Genomic DNA, 20,154 nt, shown 5'->3' on the forward strand with positions numbered 1-20,154 from the left:
ATGCAAGCCCTCGCAGCCATGATCAAAAATTTCAACAAAGAGGATTTATAGATCCAGAGAGGGATTTCATGATGTTGGAGTAGTATCAGAGCTGGAGTCAACTTTTCGGAACAGCCCGTAACCCGACAAATAATTTCCCACACCCCCGACCAAAATGATTGCAATACGTCACATTGCCAGAAAATATGAAAAATCGTGTCCTCTGCCCTTCCACACCTCCAGCAGTTGGGGTCAATTTCCGGAAATATGGTGTGCAACCTCGAGGGCACTCTGTACCATCTCTGACAAAATCTTATAGCCAGCCTCCTGGAACCTAGAGCTAATCGAGGCACAGTGTACAAGGATAAAAGTTTGAGTTCTCTGATCTTCCTTAAAAGAAATATTTAAATCTCTCTCCCACTGCGCAAGGAAAGAAGAGGGTGACTGGCTCCGGGGGTCCATCAACATAGAGTAGGTTTTAGCTAAGGTGTGTCTGATTGGGCCCGGGCTATTACATAAATGCTGAAATTGGGTTTTGGGTTGTCTAAATGAGCTTTTAGGGGGAAGGCTGCTGAAAAAGTGGGTAAGTTGCAAACACCTCCAACTGCCCAGGCATATTGGATCTGTTTTGGCCGTAAGGTCACTCAGGGAAGGCCAGGAGGCTCCCTCTCCCCAGTTTTCTACGCTATCCATCCACGAATCTATCCACAGATGAAAAATGGAGTCCGAGCGGCTAGGGACAAATTTAGGATGACTCAACACCGGAGTGAGAGGAGAAGCCTCTGGGAGTAAATGTAAATGGACTAGTGGGGTTGGGCAAAAACTTTGTTCTATTTTAACCCATGCCTTATGGTGACCATTTCTGCACCAGTCTATCATTCTAGCTAGGTCGCCTGCCAAGAGATACATTTTTAGGTCCAGAAGCAGCCCCACTCCCCCCAACCTCTTGGGTCTGCAGAGAACCTCCCTCTTTAGTCTAGCAGATATTTTCCCCATATAAACGAGACTTGAATGGAGCTTAATTTTCTAAAAAGGTTAGCAGGGATATTGATGGGGAGAGCCTGTAGAATATACAGAATCCTCGGTAATATGTTCATCTTAAAAATTTGGCATCTGCCAAACCAGGTGAAGGATATCTTGGACCACCTATCACAGTCTGCATGAATAGATGTTAAAAGGCTAGGGAAATTCCATCGATATAGAGAATTGATGTCTACAGATAGTCTTACTCCTAAATATTTCAGGTGTTGAGTAGCCCATTTGAAACTGAAGGACTTCTGTACAATTCCCCCTTCTAACAAAGATGTAGCAGAGGAATTCAGCAATGTCAGTGTTTGCAGAGCTCAATTTACTTTTTACATACAGTGATCAATAGTGACAGCTGTATGGAAAGAGTGTGACAGAGGGAGATGGCTCCCTGTGTCACTCCATCGGCACCCCGCAGCACAATTGAAGGGAGTCACTGGTTGCTATGGCAACCTGAGGCCTAACAATGGCCTCGAGTGTACCAAAAATCAAGCTTAAAAGATCATGCTCGATCTTTTAGGCAGCCTATCAGTATAACACTGACAGGCTAGATAATTCTCTGTATATGAGCAATGTAGGGTATTATTAATGTGATCTAGGGACTTATAAATGTTGCAGCAACAAAAAAATCAAAAAATGTTTCTTAAGTGTTTAAAAAATTAAATAAAAATATCCAATGTTTCAGAATAAAAAGATGTTTAATAAAAAAGGCACCAAAAAAAAAGGCACCTATCTGGCACAATCGGGTCAATAATGACCTATACAACAAAAATATATCATTATTTATCTCATCCTGTGAACACCACAAAATAACAAAATGAAAAACGCCAGAATTGACGTTTTTGTTCATCCCACCTCAGAAAAATGAAGTTATGGCTGTCAGTATATAATGAAAAAAAAATGTCATCAATTTTCTTTTGCAAAAATAATAAAACATAAAAAGAGAAGGAAAAAGTCATCAAAAGTTGCCAAAAATTGCACTAGTGAAAAGTACATATTGTCATGCACAAAGTAAGCCGTTACACAACTGACTGGAAAATGTTCACCTCATGACTCAGAATATGGTGACACAAGATTTTTTTTTTTATTTATTGTACAAAAGTAATAAAATAAAATAAATTTGGTATCACCATAATTGTGCTGACCCACAGAATAAAGTGAATACTACTTGGGCAGCAAATGGAAAGCATAAAATTTAAAATGATGAAAAACATGTCTATTTTTCCTATTTATGTTCATACAGAGTTAATAAAACATGGGCATTAGTTTGTAAGTATCATAAAATGCTGCCACAACCAAATAAAATAATACTGAAAAAATAAGCCCTCGTATAGCAATGTCAACAGAAAAAAGAGTTATGACAAAATGCAAAGAAAAAAATAATTGTGGAGCCTACTGAAACATACTAAGGGGCCTTTAATAAACCCTTAGGAAACCTTTGGAGATGTTTTTGTTAATTATTCTAATTTACTGAGATAATGATTTTTGGGTTTTCATTGGCTGTAAGCCATAATCATCAACATTAACAGAAATAAACACGTGAAATAGATCACTCTGTAATGGCTCTATATAATATACGAGTTTCCCTTTTTGTAATGAAGAACTGAAATAAATTAACTTTTTGATGATATTCTAATTTTGTGGGAAGCACTTGTACGTCTCCTCTCTCTGACATGCCAGGCTTGGCTTGTCACTTTTGCAAAATGAACCGTTACCCCTATGAAATATTATAAAATTTTGCAAAAAATATTGTCATCCTTTTCAGGAAACATGATGATGAAACTGATTAGTGCATTTTTTGTTCCTCTTTCAGGGAAAACCTTTGAACATGCAGATTCGATTAAATGAATGGTATAGTATTTTCTTTGTACAAATGTTAGTTATCTGACAAAAAAACCCCCAATTGTTTCTTGCAAAAAATAAATAATATACATAGAAAATATTTCACTGACTAATCCAATTGTAGTAAGAAAAATCATAACTAAGACATAACTTTTAATTTTAAGAATATTAAAACGTTCTCTTTCATATAGTGTGAAGATAAAAACCCTGAGGTATCTAATGAACCACAAATAACTGGTATTTCTACGAGGGGTCTGCAAAACCAATCTTTTATATAACTAATCTTGATGATTTACAATAAGATGGTTAATTATTCCCCTTTCCCAGTAATTTGAGCTGGGATATTGTTATTTGGTCCAATACTATTATGGCGACATTATTAATGCTTCCTTCCTACTTTCATGTAGGCACTTAGGTTTTCCCCCCTCAATAGGTCAGGTAGATATTAAATTTTGGTTTTATTATATCCCTTTAATAGGCACTCAGCCTATGTCTTGCAATATATATAAGTAGGGGCCTCCATGAAGACATTAGTTAACCAAAAGCCTTTGTGATGGCAGCATGCGGTATTTCATTAGTGAATTAGCACTATTGTCTTTGTCAATATGTTTTCCAACTTTAGATCTATATATCCTTTTGGCGACCATATACTATACTGTATGTTTAAATAAAGATGTCACTAAATCTTTTTGTCAGACAGAAGATGTATCAAAATATTAACAGCAACACGCTGTATTTTAGTTGAAGCTGTCGCTAAAATAATATTAGACTACCTTTTTTCCTAGATGCCAATGTGGGATGCATGGTCACCCTCCGTATCCTAAAACAAATATAAGGATAGGATTAATCCCTGCATCTGTGGCTCGGTTTTTGTATGCTGAGCCAGAGATCAGTTATTGAATCTAAGGTTGCAGATCCCAGTCAGAGTCATTCTCATGTGAATAAAGTCCTGAACATTGAAGTAAAGCCCTACGCGTTTCATCATAGAAGATTACTGCCATGATCATCAGGGGCTGGAAGTTGTGCATACTGCACTCAAATTATTATTGATGCTATCTTGATGTAACGTATCGGCAAGATTGGCGGCCGCCCCTGATGATACAACTAAAATACAGCATGTCAGTGAAAGATTTAATGTATATTTTTTGGGACGAAAACACACTTATTGGCTTACTGTGAAATTGTAAATAATTTATATAGGTGTAAAAATACAGATCAACATCACAAAACAATCACTGACCTCAGGGAGACCAGTCAAAGAAAACACTGCGGCAGCCGGCAAAGGCGCTCAATCAGTGAAATCCTAGGTGCAATGCTCCCTGGGAAATACGAATATGCAAATAAAGTCCGTGGAGCCTCATTTAAGAGTCTCAAACACGGGACTAGCCAGATCTTCCTCCAGGGAAGGACCCAGCCAAGGCGTGGCTCCTTTCCAAAACCACCATTACCACTATATTAAGTGGCCCTTTAAGATCGGTACAAGGAATTCTGTAATTCTGGGACCAGATGAGGAGAGGGAGAGGTACTATAGATAGCAATTGTTTGTGCATAACGTTGCTTCTAGATTACAGTTGCACAATGATAGTGATTTTGCACACAACTGCCCCTCTACCCTAGTATCCTGTCTGTGTCCTGCAGAGGAATTCATGCCAGAAATACTGGAATTTTTCATGTAATTGCTGTTTATCACACACAACAGCTCTGTAGCCTATACTGGCAGCATGTTCTATTCATAAAAAACACAGAACATAGACGTGAAAAACGGACGTCTGAGTGAGGCCTTACATGGCCACTGTCATGACGATATCACTCCTTTTTAATGAACTATGAATTAATTTTCTTAAACAGAAATGTAATTCTGCGCTGTTAGTTATACGCTTTTAACTGATAAACCCTCCCCTTGATCAAGCTGTAGTGTGATGTGTAACCTTTCTGTTGGGAATACATATTAATGTTTTTTTTCACCTTTGTTTCAATAAAGCAAGATCTGTTACACTGAGTCGCTACTCAAGGACAAGCCATGAAACAGGGTAATCAGGAGGTCCAAAGTTATATGCCAGGAGGGTTCATAGTTCAGAGAGGCAATACAAAGCATTATCCAATTGAGTAAAAATTCTGGGTCCAATGCGAGGAGGTTACGTCAAGATAAGGGGATAAAAGAAATGGATAGTCAGAGACCAAGTTCAGGGTCAGGTACCTGGGGTCAGAGAGCATCAAGAGCAAATGGGATAACACACACGAATTGTTAATAGTCAAGACAAATCCAAGGTCCGGTAACAAGATCAGGAAATCAGACACAGAGCAAAGTACACACATCACAGAGCAAAGTCACAGCTGAGAATGGTCTGCTCATAGCTATCCAGCTAAATAGCTAGCAAATTATCAAGAGACACGTGGAGGAACACTCGCAGGCGTGGCCAATTTGAGCACCAGGATTTTCAATCAAAATGTTGACAGCCCAATGCGCCCCAGCCTCAGATTCGATGACTGAGCTGTCACTCACAACACTGACAGTCCAGCTCACTCCAGATCATATAGGGCAGCTGAGCTGTCACACACAGCGTCCCTAGGCCACAGTAAGTGATGGAACCGTGACAGATGACTGTGATTATGAAAAGTTATTCTGCTTTCTAATATATATAATGTTTACATTCCTCCTTATTTTTAACTACTTTTTTACTGTCAGTGAATGACATACAGAAGCATTAAACCCTTACATATTTTGTGATGTTCTCAGCTAAAAGAAAAAAGCTAAAGGACAAAGCTAAGATAGGATGCTCGGAGGGTTAGTGCTTCTGGACAGAAACAAGACTTAACCACCGAAAAAATGGAGGCTCACTATAATGAGTTGTGCAATGTTTAGGCACAACTCTACGGCGATGCATGAATAGCCTATCCTTGTTGGCCACAGGGTTCAGCCGAGAGTTCAAAGAACCGATTGATGGCTTGCAAAACGATTCTCACTAACCAAGACATTCATAGAGTGCAAATGATCATGAATGGAAGAGATCCACAAAGACATCATACACAATTATAACGTTTATTGAGAGTGGTCTCATAAAATGAAACAATGCGTTTTGGACCACTGAGGACCTCTTTGTCAAGCTCAAAGAGACATTGTTGGTATATGTATCTTTGAGCTTGACAATGGAGACCCCAGGACTCAGAAACGCGTAGTTTTTTTTTTTTTTTTTTTAGCACTGTCCATAAACGTTACCATTGTGTGTGACTTTTTTCTTGATATCTTTCACTTCTTTCATCTGGAAGATTTGCGTGTAATGGATGTCCTCACATCTTGGTTAGTGGGAAACCTATTCCAATCCACCAATTAGCTCTGCAGTTTTATGCCAGAATTAATTTGAGGCTTTGTGGGGTTTTTTGGGTTGGGGGGGCTGCCAGTAGAAAAAGTAGCAACCAAACATCACATTATAAAGTGAGCTTGATCTTGCTACTAAAATCACAAGTTATCAGTTGCCTGGTTTTGAACCCAATATTGGCTATAGGATTTACAATGTTAGGGTGCAGTTATATGTCTACATGTAATTATATGCAACTGTCACGCTCAGGTTGGGGGAGCTGCTGGCCAGTCCGTGCATTGTGTTCTGATCTCAGTCCAATTTAGACGACGATCTGACTGCGCCCTTTGAGTTATAGCATTCATTTTGTAGGTAGTTTTTGTTTCCAACATGGAGACCTAATGAGCTAACATAGAGAATGATTAATGTAGATTTTGCATTTACGAACTACATTTGGCCCATGTAATGTTTTCGCTAGACAATTGTAAATGCACCTAAGTAGTTCAAACTGACCCTTTCTCATTACACAGGGGTCACATAGAAGTAATATTTTTTCCCTAAGGCTTCTTTTACACTTACCGTGTTTTTGCGTCCCGTTTTTGCAGCCCCAATGGATTTCTATGGGGCCGCAAAAATGGGCCGCAATAATTCCACGGTGCGCCGTATGGCCGTGAGGGCCGTATTTGCGGCCATGAAAAAGATCACGCCTGCTCGATCTTTTTCACGGCTTACGGACACAGCCCCCATTGAAAATCAATGGGGCCGCAATAACAACGGAAGTTTTTTTTTTTTCAGTGCACCGTGACTTCCGGTTTTATGGAACGCCGTTTTTTTCCCAATACTTTTTCCATAATATTGGAAACCTGAAAAACGGCAATCCGCAAGTTTTTTGCAGTCCGTTATTGCGGTAGACCATGAAAATTACGGCAATACAGACCCACTATAACGGGCCACAAAAAACCCGGTAAGTGTAAAAGAAGCCTAATACAAGAGATGTTAAACAGTATAATGTATCTCTAGAATTATAATCACTTTCAACTGATTTTTCCTTACATATATTAATGTATTTCCAGTCCAGAAAAGCTTGATGTGAGATTGGGGTTTGACTTATGTGATAAAGAGAAAATATTCCTTCAAAAACGCCAAAGACTGGTAGCTGACAGATTAAAAAAAGTTCTACAGTTGGAAGAAGATTTGGCAGGAGAAGAGGTAAGGATCATGGAAAATGAAATAATTTCTCCAGGCTTAACCCATACTTAGGAGTACTTGGGCCAGTCTCTGTGTGATAGTTTTTTTTATCATCTTCTTTTACTTACCTTATTACCACTCTTAGTGTAATGGAGAGCAGATTTCCTTCTGCTGACTTCAGATATAGAAATAAAATTGCACTTGAAAATGCACATGGCTAGGGACAGTGAGAGCCGTGATGCTGGGGTCCAGAGGATTATGATTTCACAGAACTGATAAAAGAAGTATGTCAGGAGCTGACAGGGAACTGCTGTATAGAAATCAATTGGCTGGAGAGAGATTGCTGGGATGTTAGCCGTTATCTTCTCTCCTGGAATCTAAAGGTATTGTCACACTTAGCGATGCACCTGCGATCCCGACAACGATAAGGATCGCTGGTGCATCTCTAAATGGTCTCTAGTGAGCTGCCAAACAGGCAGATCTCACCAGCGACATAGCAGCTGTCGGGGGTCGCTACTTACCTGTCAGACGAGGCGATTCTGACGTCCTCCCGCCCGCGTCCATGCGTCGCTCGTCTCCACAGCAGGAAGCCCAGCAGGAAGCTGACGACGAGAAACGACCCAGGCCGTTCTCACGCGATCAGCGATAACCAGCGGGGGAGCCGGTTGGAGGTAAGTATCACACATAGCGATATCGCTAGCAATATCGCTGCTACGTCACAAAACCAGTGACGTTATTGCGATATTGCTAGCGATATTGCTTAGTGTGACGGGGCCTTAACTATTGCACACTCCTGACAAGGGTCTAGGCATTCAATGGTGGTCAAGTTCCCTGGATATAAGCTGTTCACTGTGCAAGATAAAATCTCTTATTACAGAATAATTTACATACACAGATAACAGGACATTTGAACAAACACATAGTTCAGGACAGTGAGAGCCAGGATTAGGAGAACTGCTCTGGAAGCTGCTCATGCTGGGGGTTTGGTGACTTTGCAAGATTTATATTAGCAGATTGTTAGGAGCAGAAGGGGGGCAAAGTGAGCAGATAACTGCTGCAATAAAATCAATGGACTGGAGAGAGGTGACTGATATGTTAGGAGTTAACGCCTTTAATGGAATGTAACTATTGTCCACACTGGCCAGGGTCTTGTGGTAAATCTCTTCAGAAACCAGCTGTGTTCTATGTAAAATAAAAGCTGTCATAGAATGACAGCAGATAGAAAAAGCAAGTCGATTGCAAACTTACTTTTTTCAAGCTGTCTAACTTTAAAACTTGAGAATACCCCTTTAACATTTCATTATTATATTATAGATGGGGACTCACTTTCAGTTACTTCATTTGTACAAATTTCTTTTACTCTGTATTTCAGAAAAATACACACATTGTGCTGATAGCAAAGAAAAATGTATATTGTAATGTCATGCGAAAAGAGTAACACAGTCATGTCTCTGCATAGGGCTAGTGAACCCAGGGAAAACTGTTAACTATTAACCAGCTTTTGTTTTGCAGACTCCAGTTGTGGCAATCATGGCCACAGGTGGCGGAGCCCGAGCTATGGCATGTCTGTACAGTCATTTGTGTGGACTGCAGAACATGGATCTGTTAGACTGTGTTACATACATAGCGAGTGCTTCTGGTTCCACATGGTAAGAAATGTCTTTAGTAGATTATGTTGTCGTAAAATGTTGTATTGCCAAGTTTTTAACACTAAGGTTTGGACACAGCTTTGAAGAAGGCTACTGCTTGCAATATAACCCAATTTTTGTTTCAAAGAACAAAATTAAAGGAATAGTATGATTGCGTACACTTTTGTATATTTTAACATACAAAGGATAAGTACATATAAAGATTAAATACATATAATGATTAAGTATATATAAAGATTAGCTACATATACTCACATCCATCACCAAGAGGCTTTTAAACATCATCCATCTGGAATATCAGAGAAGCAACACCAAGACAGAGAACCCCTGGGAAATTCACAACACTGTACGGGCATCCCCACGTACAGCTACCCAAGTTTCTTCTTCTATCTCAGTCATGTTTCTCTGGCCTTATATAGTGATTTACACTATGTATTAACTCTTGTTTCACCCTACCCCTCAAGAATCCGCGTCTGTGAGTATGCTTAAACCTTCTTTCCTCCAGACGTAGAGGATGCCCCCTTGTCCCCGTCACAGGTCTAAGAGTAAAAAGATCATTAGAAAGGTCTTTGTACAGTCCCTGCATATATTTTTATACATTGTAATAAGATCACCCCTAAGCCTTCGATTTTCAAAACTAAATAACCCCAAGTGTAATAACCTGTCTTGGTATTGCAGACCCCCTAGTTCCCTAATAACCTTGGTTGCTCTTCTTGGCACCCGCTCCAGTTCAGCTATGTCTTTCTTATACACCGGAGACCAGAACTGTACACCGTATTCTAAGTGAGGTCACACTAGTGATTTATATAGAGGTAAAATTATGTTCTCCTCATGAGCATCTATGCCTCTTTTAATGCATCCCATTATTTTATTTGCTTTTGCAGCAGCTGCCTGACACTGGCCACTAAATATGAGTTTGTTGTCCACCCATACACCCAGATCCTTTTCAGTAACAGTTTTGCCCAGTGTTTTACAATTAATCACATAAATATACATCTTGTTTGTTCTACCCAAGTGCATGACCTTACATTTATCCCCATTAAAGCTCATTTGCCATTTATCAGCCCAAGCTTTTAGTTTACATAAATCCTCCTGTAATATAAAATTGTCCTCCTCTGTATTAATTACCCTGCAGAGTTTAGTGTCCTCTGCAAATATTGAAATTCTACTCTGTATGCCCCCTACAAGGTCATTAATAAATATGTTAAAAAGAAGCAGGCCCAATACTGACCCCTGTGGTACCCCATTGCTAACCGTAACCCAGTCCGAGTGTGCTCCATTAATAACCACCCTTTGTTTCCTATCCCTGAGCCAGCTCTTAACCCGCTTACACATATTTTCCCCTTTCCCCATTGTTCTCATTTTATGTATCAACCTTTTGTGTGGCACCATATCGAAAGCTTTTGAAAAGTCCATATACACCACGTCCACTGCATTTCCTTGGTCCAGTCCGGAACTTACCTCTTCATAAAAGCTTATCAGATTAGTCTGACAGGAATGGTCCCTTGTAAAACCCATGTTGATATTGGGTCATGAGGTTACTCTTCTTCAGACACTCCAGTATAGCATCTCTTAAAAATCCCTCCAGGATTTTACCCACAGTTGAAGTTAAGCTTACTGGCCTATAATTTCCAAGTTCAGTTTTTGTCCCCTTTTTGAATATTGGCACCACATTTGCTATACGCCAGTCCTGTTGTACAGATCCTGTTATTATGGAATCTTTAAAGATTAAAAATAATGGTCTATCTATGACTGTACTTAATTCCTGAAGTACTCGGGGGTGTATACCAGTCAAACATCAGATAATGGGCCATAAACCCTGAATATAAAAGCCCACATGGATTAGATAAAACCACCACAGACAGCGATTAAATAAACATTCATGTTTTACAAAAACAAACATAGAGAAACATATAATTGTTTGTGAGGTAAAGGCTTTCAGACAATGAGTAAACAGTTCTCAAGATTGTGTCCCTATGAGCATTGTCTGTCTATTACTGTATGACCAGCAATGCTGCTCTGTAATTGTTTGAATAAATTCAATATGGTTCAATATGGACTCAAAATATCCATTTTTATATTCACACTACAAATGTGCAGAATTTTTATTTTTAATGTGTATTTGAAAGTTTCCTAAAATTTGCAATTATGGGCACTAACCTAAGATTATAGGCTGGTACTGAAAATGGGAACTCCTGAATGCTGAAGTCAGAGGATCTCCAGAAATAAGGTGCTCTTTTTCTATCCTTGGAAAAAGATCATTAACGGTACCTTGGAATGTATCAAGTTCACAAGAAGTATATTTAAAAAAATGTACACATCGTAAATCTGGGCACTCAAAACCTGTGAAGGTCATACGGCTTCCCGGTAATATGTCTCATGCCTCCATGCGCTACCGTACACCCAAATCTGGTGGCATGTGCCAGCGCTGACGTCACCTCTGGTTAACAGGTGCTGGCGCATTACAAGACTTTGTTCTGCCCTTACTAAGGCACAGCAAAGTGCTCCTGTGCTTCAACTGCGGCAGGCACAAGATTGGCAGCCATTTATGGATGACCTAGAATACGTCATCCTCATTAATCAAGGCAGGAGGATGGCGATTCCGCCATTAGAGGAGGTGCAAACCAGTCACCACTGATCCTCCATTGAGCCGTTCCATGCTGATTAGCATACGACGCTGGAGACGAATGAAAGGAATTCTTTGTTGGAGGCTTGTATTCAGGTTGATGGACCACGGTAATATAATAGTTAAAGTTAGAGGCTTTAGCTTACATTGGAAAACCTGGTGACAGTTTAGCTTTAAGCGTGAATTCAGACATCACTGGGGTCTTCATGAATTTTGCTGCCAATTTTCAGCAAATCTGCAGCAAAATCCCCATGTGCTATACATGAATTTTGGTACTCTAGCATCGCAATGGGTGAAATATGCAGTGCTTAAAGTCCTCAGCATAATAAGCATTCTGCAGGTGTGAAAACTGCAGCAGTTCGTATATCTGCAGAAGAAAAATCTATTTTTTTAAATTCAATTTTGACCTTTTTATACTGTAATTTTTGCAAGAAAAATAAATTGTAAAAGCCACTGCATAAACATCACTTGTGAATACAGCTTTACGCCCTGTGCACATGTAATTTTTTTGTGTACAATTATGATCTTCATCCAAGCCTGCAAAGTGTGAATTTGATCCTCGGTTACATGGCGACTTGTGATATCGCTGTATCGTATTGTGACATCACATCTAACGATTCCCCATAGTGTCACAGAGTCGCATGTGATTCCAAATGTGTTGGATTTTCTCTGGTTGCCAGTTTCACGGAACTCGCTTGCCTTAGAGTTCAATGCATGTCACGTACGTCTGTGACTTTCCTTCAAAAATCACAACTCTAAAACAGTCGGGAAATTACAAGTCATAGCCAACTTGCACAGGTCTTTGTGGTCTCTGGTCTTATCTAAGAACTGCTGTCGCACGACACGTCACCATGTAGCCCGAGCTTAAGCCTCTTTTTAAAGCTACTTGGCCAATTTATTAACGTCGAGTTACTTTTCTATTAGGACCACAAGTAAACTCTACGAGGACCCTAACTGGTCACACAACAAGCTGTCTGAAGCCATACACAATATAAAGAAGAATGTGACCAAAAACAAGCTGAATACATTTTCAGTGGATCGTATAAAGTACTATCACAAGGAGCTCCATCAGGCTGCCGAGGACGGTCAGAAACCATCATTTACCGACCTCTGGGGACTAATGCTTGAATCAATGTGGTACAATGGGGTGAGAAATGTGAATTTTATAAATATCGTGGTCTATGTATTGTCATATAAAATAGCCAAAATCTGATTCTGATCTCATGTTACTTTTGCTTAAGTCAGATTGGAATTTGTGCTTAGATCATTCAGGAACCGAAGAATGGGACTAATGCAGAAAATGAATGTCACATGATGGAAATACACAGCGTTTAAGAGACCCCCTTCAATGGTCACCAGGATGTGTTGGGTCTGCAATAAGTTGTCTGCCATTTTAACAGAATTTAGCATGGTTTATATATGGTGGAGCTGAAAATCAATCACAGCGTACCTGTTCTGGATAAGGAGATGATCTTTGGATTAGTTTTATGGAAATGAGCGACTTGAAAAAGTTTAGGTTACACTAACGAGAAAGTTTAAGTGTTCGAATAAGTATATATACCTTTTAAATCAAGAATTTCTTCTTTATAAGAGAAGAACAGTAAGGCCACATTCACACGTTCAGTATTTTACACCAGTATGTGTAAGCCGAAACCAGGAGTGGGTGATAAATCCAGAAGTGGTGACGTGTTTCTATTATACTTTTCCTCTGATTGTTCCACTTCTGTTTTAAGCTTACAAATACTGATGTAAAATACTGAGCAAATACTGGAGGTAGAGAAGATAAGAAATATTTTCTGTTTAGGCTATTGAACAATTGTAAAATTACATTGATATGATGTCAGTTTGCTTTGTTAGAAGTTGTTGTGTTATTGCTTTTTTGTTTTGATCTTTTTTTTCATTTTTCTTCCCTTTTTTGTATTTTTTAATCTTTTTTTCTCGTTTTGTATTTTTCCTTTTTTGTATTTTTTTCTTTTTTATTGCTTTTTTTGTTTATTGTTTTTTGCTGCTTTGAGGTGTCTTAGAATTAATTTAAATGCTCTTTTTTTTATGTTCTATCCGTGTTTTTCACAGATGTAATTTGGACCTAGTATAGACTATGGGGCGGAACACATGTCCAATTAGTTTTCATGGACTGGGTGTTTAGCGTAAAATGGTGGAGACATGTCTGATATTGATCCAAGTGTTGGATCAAAAACCTATGGGTCCGGGTTAGAAGAAAAAAAAAACGGATGCCATCTGATTGCTGCCCGTTTTTCATGGATTGCTAGATATAAGATAGAGAAACTATATTTTTCTCATCGGAAAAAACTGATAAAACCTGGACCAAACTCGAATGAAAATCTGATGTAACTCTGAGCAAAGTCACTAATGAAACTAGCGGAGACTGAATGAGCCGTAAATGAAATTCTATGCATGTGGATTTCTGCAAAGCCCATTCCATTCAGTGGGAATTCACTGATATTTCTGCATCAGATCTGGCATCAGTCAGCAAACAAGGAGTTTCACCTTATTCTGTAATATGTAGCTTTCTTATATATGTCCCATTTCCTTATTTTGTACTTTCAGAGAAATGAGAGCAGGCTTTCTGATCAGCAAGCAGCCTTGGACAATGGTCAAAATCCATTACCTATTTACCTTGCTCTTAATGTGAAACAGAACACTATTAGCACGCTGGATTTTAAAGGTATCTACATTGTTGGACATCTGTCATGCATCATATATAATAAACAATCAAAAATCTCTTCTGCGTGTTGGTAACCAATGGTATTTACGAAAAATTCATCCAAAAATGTTTCAATTCTGCCTTGTACTGCACAGAAACCACCAGAGACTTGTCTTATTCTGAGGAGTCTTAATAGTGAAAAGCTCTGGTTTTGAACCCCTTAAAGGGAATCTGTCAACAGGCTTTTGCTACCTCATCTGATGTAGGGGAAGAGACCCTGATTCCAGTGATGTGTCACTTAGTTTACTGGGTGCATCAGTTGTGATACACATACAGTTTTCTCCACTCCAGATCTAGCAGAGCTCTGATTACGGAGTCCTGTATAACCCCGCCAACACCCCTGATTGGAAAGCTGCCAATTATTGATGGGGCAGAATTACACAGAACATCAGGATTAGGAGGCATGAGACACCTAGTCCTGCAGTGATAATCTCCTGCTGATAAAACCCTGATTTTATTGAAAAAGCATACAGCCTAATAAGGGACACATCCTTGGAATTAGACTCTCAGACCCTACATCACACTGCTCTCCGGTTACATAAAGAAAATCCGTCACCAGGTTTTTTCTAAGAGTTCAAGAGGCCCATCAGGATCATTTGGATCCATCACATTAATAATGGATTCCATTTGGAAGCAATAATGCCAAGCCAAAAAATTGGTACAAGACCCGGGGCACACAGTACCATACTGCAATAGCAGAAACATTAAGTGAATATTTATAGATGCTAAAAATCCGTTTGTTAAACATTGTAATTTCAGAGTGGTGTGAATTTACCCCCTATGAAGTTGGACTTCTCAAATATGGTGCCTCCATCCGAACAGAGGATTTTGGGAGTGAATTCTACATGGGTCGACTGATGAAGAAACACCCAGAACCTCGTATTTGCTTTCTGCAAGGTGAGGCTTCATGCTTGGTGCCATTAGTGCGGGACCCAGCAGTCGGATCCCACCGATCGATAAGATATCTAATATGTGATAACTTGTTTTGGTTGGACAACCCCTTTAAGGACTAAATATAAATGAGAAATTGTACATACCACCAAAGACTGTATATTTGACCGCAGAAATGTCAGCTGTCAAATTATTATTCTTTTATTTATTCTTTTGGCAATAGGATCCAAAATTCACAAATGTATTTTGCTTTTCCTTTCCTCTAGGTTTATGGGGAAACGTTTTTTCCTTGAATTTAGTGGACACCTGGTATTTAACAGCCCACCTGGATGCCTTCTGGGACACTTGGGTTCAGGACAGAATTAAGGATATTGGTATATTTCTTTTTTTTTATTCATATCTACATAAATATACCGTAAGGTAAGCGGTGATGACGAGGAAGGTGTAATAATTTAATTGTTCTTCCTAAGACAAAGAATATATTCAGGTGAGAAGAGAATCTGCGCACACGAGAACCCACCTGTTCACGCCGTCTAGTACTTTCAGTCGCCTTTGGAAGGGGCTACTGACCAACAGACCCATAGATGGGGAACAACATAATTTTTTGCAGGGACTTTACTTGCATAAAGATTATCATCAGCAGCCTCAGTTCACCACATGGAAAGGTAATTCAATTCAGGCTCTTTAGGCTACGTTCACACAGTGAGTTTTTGGTGAGATTTTTTTACCCTGCGTATTTTAGAAAAAAATGCAAGTAACCTATTTTACTTAATGGGTGCAGAAAATCTGCAACATCAAAAGCTCATCATGGGAATGGGGCCAAAGTCCGTCTTAATCATTGTCAAGTCGTAACTTAACATATTGAAATATCTGAAAATCAATAATGGAATTATTATTGTTCTCGCTTTTGTCTTTCAGATACCAATTTAGACAGTTTTCCGAATAAGCTGACACCGCTTGCTGACAATCTGTGTCTTGTGGATGCCGGTTATTTCATTAATGCCAGTTTTCCGCCTTTACTCAAACCAGAGAGAAAAGTGGACGTCATTATATCTTTTGATTATACTCTAGACACCCCCCTTCAGGTCGGTAAATTTCACTTAGGTAAAAAGTAACAAAAAACACGCAGAAGACTAAAAATATGAACAGCAAAATAGTTTTACAATAGAAATGAATAGGAAGAGCTTTTCAAGTGGTTTTTCAAGTAGACCCGCTAAAAAAAACTCTGTGTGCACATAGCCTCATTAGACCAGATTGCGTTCCATCGCCAGAAGCAAATGGCATATACTAACGAAAGTACAAATAATTAGGAAATATGTATTCTGTTGTAAGGCATGCTGGGAGAAGTCGTTCATCAAACATTCATTTTATGGAAAGTTATTTGTTTACTTGCTCTTATCTTTTTGCAGTCGGTGGAACAGACTTGTAATTACTGCACTACACAAGGTATCGGATTCCCCAAGGTATCGCTGAGTGAGGAGGAGAGGAAGACGCACAAAGAGTGCTACGTCTTCAATGATGATAATAACATTTGTCCCATTGTGCTTCACTTTCCTCTTGTGAATGACACTTTCAAAAAATTTAAGGAACCAGGTATGATCGCAACGTGACGTGAACTGTTCTGATTTTACTCTCAGAAGTTTCCAAAGATACTTTTTAAAATTACTAGTAAGAGCAATTTGTGTGATAGAGGACAATAAGGAGCAAGCATGGCTATCGGCAAAAGATGCCTACATTCTGCTAATTGTACTAGGAAGTCACAGGAAATCAGATTTGCATTGCCAGCAATGCTGTACAGGAGTTCAAATCCATATTTACAAGAGATGAGCAGATTGATTCAGAGAGGATCGAGAGTTTGAGTCGAATTTCCAGAAATTCAAAGTTTTATGTGAATTCGAACATTTTGAGATTCGATTTGAAAAAAAAACCCCATAACCTTGCCCTGAACCATTTTTCACACTACTGAAGTAAAAAGAGCACGAACATAATTTTGCATTGCCACACTGGGCTCTCCATATTGCCCTGCAATTATGAGATCTAGCAGATTATCATACTTCGTACAGCAGTGGTCAGTACCAGGGTGATCAAAGATCAGTAGTCCCCAGGTGAGCACAGTTTAGATGGCGAAGTTGTTTTCCATCTCCATAGTCATTAGGTAAGTTTCTCTCTACTGTAGAGTATAAGGTCTTATGGTCAGCGGAGTCCTCTCTCTCTCCTGTAGAGTGTAAGCTCTTATGGTCAGCGGAGTCCTCTCTTTCCTGTAGTGTGTAAGCTCTTATGATCGGCTGTGTCTTCTCTCTCCTGTAGAGTGTAAGCTCTTATGATCAGTGGGGTTCTCTCTCTCCTGTAGAGTGTAAGCTCTTATGGTCAGTGGAGTCCTCTCTCTCTCCTGTAGAGTGTAAGCTCTTATGGTCAGCGGAGTCCTCTCTCCTGTAGAGTGTAAGAGTTTATGGTCAGTAGGGTCCTTTCTCTCCTGTAGAGTGCAAGCTCTTATGGTCAGCGGAGTCCTCTCTCACCTGTAGTGTGTAAGTGCTTAAGATCAGCTGTTTTCTTTCTCTCTCCTGTAGAGTGTAAGCTCTTATGATCAGTGGGGTCCTCTCTCTCCTGTAGAGTGTAAGCTCTTATGGTCAGCAGAGTCCTCCCTCTCTCTCCTGTGGAGTGTATGCTCTTATAGTCATAGGGGATCTCTCTTTTGGAGATAAAAAAGAAAGAAAAAACAGTTCACCCTTCAAGTAGTTCAATCGATATGGAAGCTCGCGATTCATGCTACTGCACAGCGTTATGTAGATAGATAAAAGAAAAAAAAATGATCCAACTTCCAGTTTAATTCTATAGAGGTATTAAAAATATGTATCATTTATTCCATTGATTTTTAAATCACAGCAAAAAACATTCACATAGGAAAAGCAATCTCTAAGATTATGGAGATAGGGGGGAGCAATGAGGAGTATGGATACATCAGACGTGTTTTGAATGCAACTGCATTTTTAGACTTGGTTTAGATGTTCTCTTTCTCTGTCCTTTAGAGTGTAAGCTCTTATGGTCAGTGGGGTCCTCTCTCTCTCTTATGGTCAGTAGGGTCCTCTCTCTCCTGTAGAGTGTAAGCTCTTATGGTCAGTGGGGTCCTCTCTCTCTCTTATGGTCAGTAGGGTCCTCTCTCTCCTGTAGAGTGTAAGCTCTTATGATCAGCGAGGTCCTCTCTCTCCTGTAGAGTGTAAGCTCTTATTGTCAGCAGAGTTCTCGCTCTCCTGTAGAGTATAAGCTCATATGGTTAGCAGAGTTCTCGCTCACCTGTAGAGTCTAAACTCTTTTGGTCATGAGTCCTCTCAATCTCTTGCTCTCCTGTTGAGTGTAAACTTTTATGGTCATCAGGGTTCTCTCTCACTGTGTTTCCTCTCCCCCACATGTATTTTCTCTATCTCTCTTTCTCTCACTGTGTTTCCTCTCCCCCACATGTATTTTTTCTCTCTCTCACTGTGTTTCCTCTCCCCCACATGTATTTTCTCTATCTCTCTTTCTCTCTCTGTGTTTCCTCTCCCCCACATGTATTTTTTCTCTCTCTCACTGTGTTTCTTCTCCCCCACATGTATTTTCTCTATCTCTCTTTCTCTCTCTGTGTTTCCTCTCCCCCACATGTATTTTTTCTCTCTCTCACTGTGTTTCTTCTCCCCCACATGTATTTTCTAAGTAATTGCAAGGTTTCCAGTATTGAGATGCACATGAATTTATTTGCAGCAAATCCAATTTTTGAGGAAAGTTTGTTTAACTGTAATGTCAAAAGATCTGCACATCTCTAGTATTTACTGATCCCCAATGGTACACATAGAGAATTCTTCCCACTGAATTCTTAATCCATACTTACTGCATGACTTCCCAAAGTAATGGAGCTAAAGCAAACAAATGCAACCCTTTACTGACTGCCTGTTCAAGACAATTAATTTTGTTTCTCAATTCCTCTTTCAGGTGTGTTAAGATCTCCAGAAGAAATGTCAGATGGGAATGTGGATGTTACAGGAGCTTTCTCCCCCTACTTTTTAACAAACTTTACTTATAGCGAGTCGGACTTTGACAGGCTGATGAAATTAACACAATATAACCTTGTGAACAATACAGAGCTAATCCTCGATGCCCTGCACACTGCTGTCCAGAGGAGGAGAGCGAGGATCCCTTCACGAGGAACTTTCGAGGCTCAGAAGAAAACATAATGCCTGAAAACTTGAATCAGAATTTTCCTTGGAACTGGTCAAATAAACATATTCAAATCATGCAAATTTAATGCATCTAATATGAACATTGATGTGACCAATGGATATGTGATTCAAAGATGTAGCATAGTACTTACTATAGTCCATCAAGAGTAGATGCATAATCATTTTTACACCTAATCATAGCTTGATAGGTGAATTTAAAGCTGAACCTTCACTTTATATCTCTAAATAATTTTTTTTCTTACATTTTAGTGCACTTGGACATTTGGGAGGGTTGCTTTTTACTTGTTGCTCAGTTTCTTGATGGGTGTAATTTATGCCTTAAACTGTTCGCTGAGTGTGAGATTCTTTTCTCCTGCAGTAAAGCACCCCACTTCTTCCTACCTTGTCGTCACATGCCCTCTTTCCTCCTTGCTGTTAGATCCTGATTAGGCTCTGGTCACACCCAACGTATTTTCTCTCTTCCGAGAGAATCGGGCCGATTATGCTAATTACACTCTGATCAGAGTATCGGTATAGTGGGATCCGATTTTCTCAGATGACGAGACGATGGGGGAAAAAAAGTCTCCAGCTTCTCCATCCTGTCAGTCTGTGAAAATCGATCCGCACTCACGTGTTGTCTGAGTGCAGTTCGATTTATTTTTTCCCGTGGACTCATTGACTTGCATGGCTGATTATCGGATGTAAGTCGTGCTTGCTGCAATTTTTTCCTCATAACTGGACA

At 39.5% G+C, this 20,154-nt stretch overlaps 1 protein-coding gene across 1 annotated transcript in view; it reads left to right on the forward strand.

Moving 5' to 3' along the window:
• LOC141091893 (cytosolic phospholipase A2 delta-like) overlaps window positions 1–19,493 on the forward strand; it is an 89,286-nt gene extending 69,793 nt beyond the window's left edge. Inside the window, exons 10-20 of the mRNA XM_073577654.1 lie at window positions 2,819–2,856; window positions 7,217–7,352; window positions 8,844–8,980; window positions 12,531–12,753; window positions 14,175–14,292; window positions 15,091–15,228; window positions 15,489–15,596; window positions 15,693–15,887; window positions 16,141–16,307; window positions 16,632–16,815; window positions 19,186–19,493. Of these exons, the coding sequence (XP_073433755.1) occupies window positions 2,819–2,856; window positions 7,217–7,352; window positions 8,844–8,980; window positions 12,531–12,753; window positions 14,175–14,292; window positions 15,091–15,228; window positions 15,489–15,596; window positions 15,693–15,887; window positions 16,141–16,307; window positions 16,632–16,815; window positions 19,186–19,427 (1,686 nt within the window). The 3' untranslated portion in view covers window positions 19,428–19,493. The remainder of the gene's footprint in view (window positions 1–2,818; window positions 2,857–7,216; window positions 7,353–8,843; window positions 8,981–12,530; window positions 12,754–14,174; window positions 14,293–15,090; window positions 15,229–15,488; window positions 15,597–15,692; window positions 15,888–16,140; window positions 16,308–16,631; window positions 16,816–19,185) is intronic.
• Window positions 19,494–20,154: the final 661 nt, after the last annotated feature.

The sequence above is a fragment of the Dendrobates tinctorius genome, unplaced genomic scaffold (genome assembly GCF_039654945.1).
Source record: "Dendrobates tinctorius isolate UK_male_01 unplaced genomic scaffold, ASM3965494v1 ptg000057l, whole genome shotgun sequence".
In the NCBI taxonomy this organism is placed as follows: domain Eukaryota; kingdom Metazoa; phylum Chordata; class Amphibia; order Anura; family Dendrobatidae; genus Dendrobates; species Dendrobates tinctorius.